The sequence below is a fragment of the Protobothrops mucrosquamatus genome, unplaced genomic scaffold (assembly GCF_001527695.2).
Source record: "Protobothrops mucrosquamatus isolate PMUCROS unplaced genomic scaffold, P.Mucros_1.0 scaffold209, whole genome shotgun sequence".
Lineage (NCBI taxonomy): Eukaryota > Metazoa > Chordata > Lepidosauria > Squamata > Viperidae > Protobothrops > Protobothrops mucrosquamatus.
Window position 1 is genome coordinate 659,350 of NW_015386563.1, and position 2,700 is coordinate 662,049.

Here is a 2,700-nt window from a genome sequence, read left to right on the forward strand (position 1 = left end):
CTCCCGAGCCGCCAGTACTAGCCAGGAGGGGCACGGATCCAGTAAACATGTGGTTGCATTCAGCCTCCCCAAGATCCTGTCCACGTCCTCGGGAGCCACAGAGTCAAACTCCTCCCATACAACAGTCTCAAGACCTGCTCCCGTATCCTCCCCCGGGGCCACCCAGTCAGAGTCAAGGCCTTCTCGGATCCGAGCGACTGTAGCAGTAGAAACCAGTACTTGGAAGTTGCTTCTTCCATCTTTCACTGCTTTTAATGGGACAAAAGCATATACAGAAATTTCACCATCAGTGGGTGTGGAGTCCTTTGCTGGGAGATGTAACAGGTAAAAGAGCATTAAATATCTGCTTTTCCAGCCACCATTCTTCCACTCCATTTGTAATCACAGCTATCATTGGCTACTTTGGATAAGTTTCATCTGAGTTTTCCAGGTAGGCAGAGATCTCTATGTGATTCTAGCTGTATGAACTAATTTTGAAATTGTTGAAAGTTTTGTGCTAAATAATTTTCCAGTTCACTGAAGGTCAAATTATATTGCTTCTTTTAAGCAATGGTGGATAATTCAACCTATTACATTGCTGCTTTAAAATATGAAGTCTAACTTAAATACAATTCTAAATGGATCTAGGACAGTGGTTCTCAACCTTTTTAATGCTGCGACCCCAACCGGTCGTAAGTCGAGGACTAAACCGGTCGTAAGTCGAGGACTAAACCGGTCGTACGTTGAGGACTAAACTGGTCGTAAGTCGAGGACTACCCAACCGGTCGTAAGTCGAGGACTTTCCCTGCCCGGGAGCGCTGCGCATGCGTGGTTCCGCCCCCTGCGCCGGCCGAGGCGTAGCTGGCAAGCGGCAGAGACGGAGCAGGCCGACTACCAGCTGGTCCAGCCCAAGGGAGGTAAGGCACCCGCCGGAAAAGGGGAAAAAAATGGCGGACAAAAAAAATGGCGGACAAAAAAATGGCGGACAGCCTTGCTTGGGGACCCCCATGAAATGGCCGATCGACCCCAAATGGGGTCCCGACCCACAGGTTGAGAACCACTGATCTAGGAGTAATTCATTTTTCAATTAGGCTTCACAATTGAAGTTCTCTTTGCATCTTCTCCTCCTGCTGTTTAAAAGCACTATTGGTTGAGGAAATTTTACCTTAAACTTGTTTTTACTGCAAACATCACTTGCTCTTTTATGTGGATTTGAATCAGATTTTTCTTTGTCAGTATGTATGTATGCTTGCATGTGAGTTATATGTATGATATCAGTGTTATACTACAAAAAGATATGTCATTTGCTTTCACAGGCTTGCCAAAATATGTTTAGATTTAAAAATGTATCAAGCAGCATCTTTCCATGAAAAGGCAGTGGGTGATGTCTTTATTAATGAAAAGGAACAAGGAAGGTATGTAACAAATAGCATAATTAAGTGTCAGGTTTGTATACATAACAAATTGCTGTATATTCCAGTCTAAAGCAGCCTATGTGGAGTACTGGGAGCATTCATAGATAACTTTCCAAAATTTGTTAGAATCCCATCAACCAGTTCAATTCTCTTTCATGCAGTTCCAAAATTGATTGCAGTAATAAATTTCATAAATATATAGGTTACTAGGCTGGCATAATAACGTTGAAGGTGATTCCATGCTTAACAATAGGCTAATATAACAGGGTTTTTATGTCTATGTTAACCAATTACATTAATATTTTCTTTCCCTGTTTCAGATTCAGACAAGAGATTGCATTTAAAAATGAGAATGCCATACAGGATAACCAAATGGAAAATAAAAATTTTGATTGGACAACAATAGATATAGAGCAAAGAAAGAAGCTGTTTACTACAAAAGATAAGGTAACCAATATTCCTCTTGTATATATGTATGAATATTGCAAGGCAGCTCAACCCATTTTTCTGTCTGTATATGTTTTATTGCTCTCATAATAAAAAAGGTAACCTATAAAATTAACTATATCTATACTTTACTATGTTCCCTGATTGAGCTTTTAAGTTCATATATTTCTAACATAATTAATTTTAATTTATAATTAATGATTTAAAACATAGACATTTTAAAAAGGATACTTTCTATAATAAATTATTTCCAGATTTTGGAACTCAATGCAGTTACTGAAAAAGAATTAAATGGGCTTTCTCTCCCCTACTTGTGGATAGAAAAAGCTGAAGTCTTAATCCAACTATGCTTATATCAACCAGCAAGGTTACTACTCTCCGAAGCTCACCATGCAACTCAGGTAACTTAATATTTTTTTTGTTAAAAGTGCATGTCTCCAACTGTTTCTTTTTTTTCAAATATAAGTTTTTATTATTTTCATCATAAAAAAAAACACATCACAGATACATCACAGTGTAAAAACCCCTACCCCCCACCCCCCACCCGGACTTCCCAAACCTAATCCCAGGATACTATTCAACTAAAAGTAAACTAGTATTAATATCCCTAACTCCACAAAGTATTATTCTACATAAGTAGGTGAAATATATATATATATATAAAAAAAAAAAAGTTTTTATCTAAAAACCTAAATTATATTCCACCATTCTATGCTTATTTTGAATATAAACAATCCATCTTCTCCATATTGATAAAAATTGTTCATTTGAGTGATCCTTCAGATAAGCCGAAATTTTTGCCATTTCAGCAAGATGCGAAACCTTCAATCTCCAGTCCTCCATTGTAGGTAAAACTTTA

The 2,700-nt window shown here is 38.0% G+C and overlaps 1 protein-coding gene across 1 annotated transcript in view; it reads left to right on the forward strand.

The window, feature by feature from the left end:
• CFAP46 (cilia and flagella associated protein 46) overlaps positions 1–2,700 on the forward strand; it is a 121,364-nt gene that overhangs the window by 62,475 nt on the left and 56,189 nt on the right. Inside the window, exons 35-37 of the mRNA XM_029283739.1 lie at positions 1,296–1,394; positions 1,715–1,841; positions 2,096–2,242. Coding sequence (XP_029139572.1) covers positions 1,296–1,394; positions 1,715–1,841; positions 2,096–2,242 — 373 coding nt within the window. The remainder of the gene's footprint in view (positions 1–1,295; positions 1,395–1,714; positions 1,842–2,095; positions 2,243–2,700) is intronic.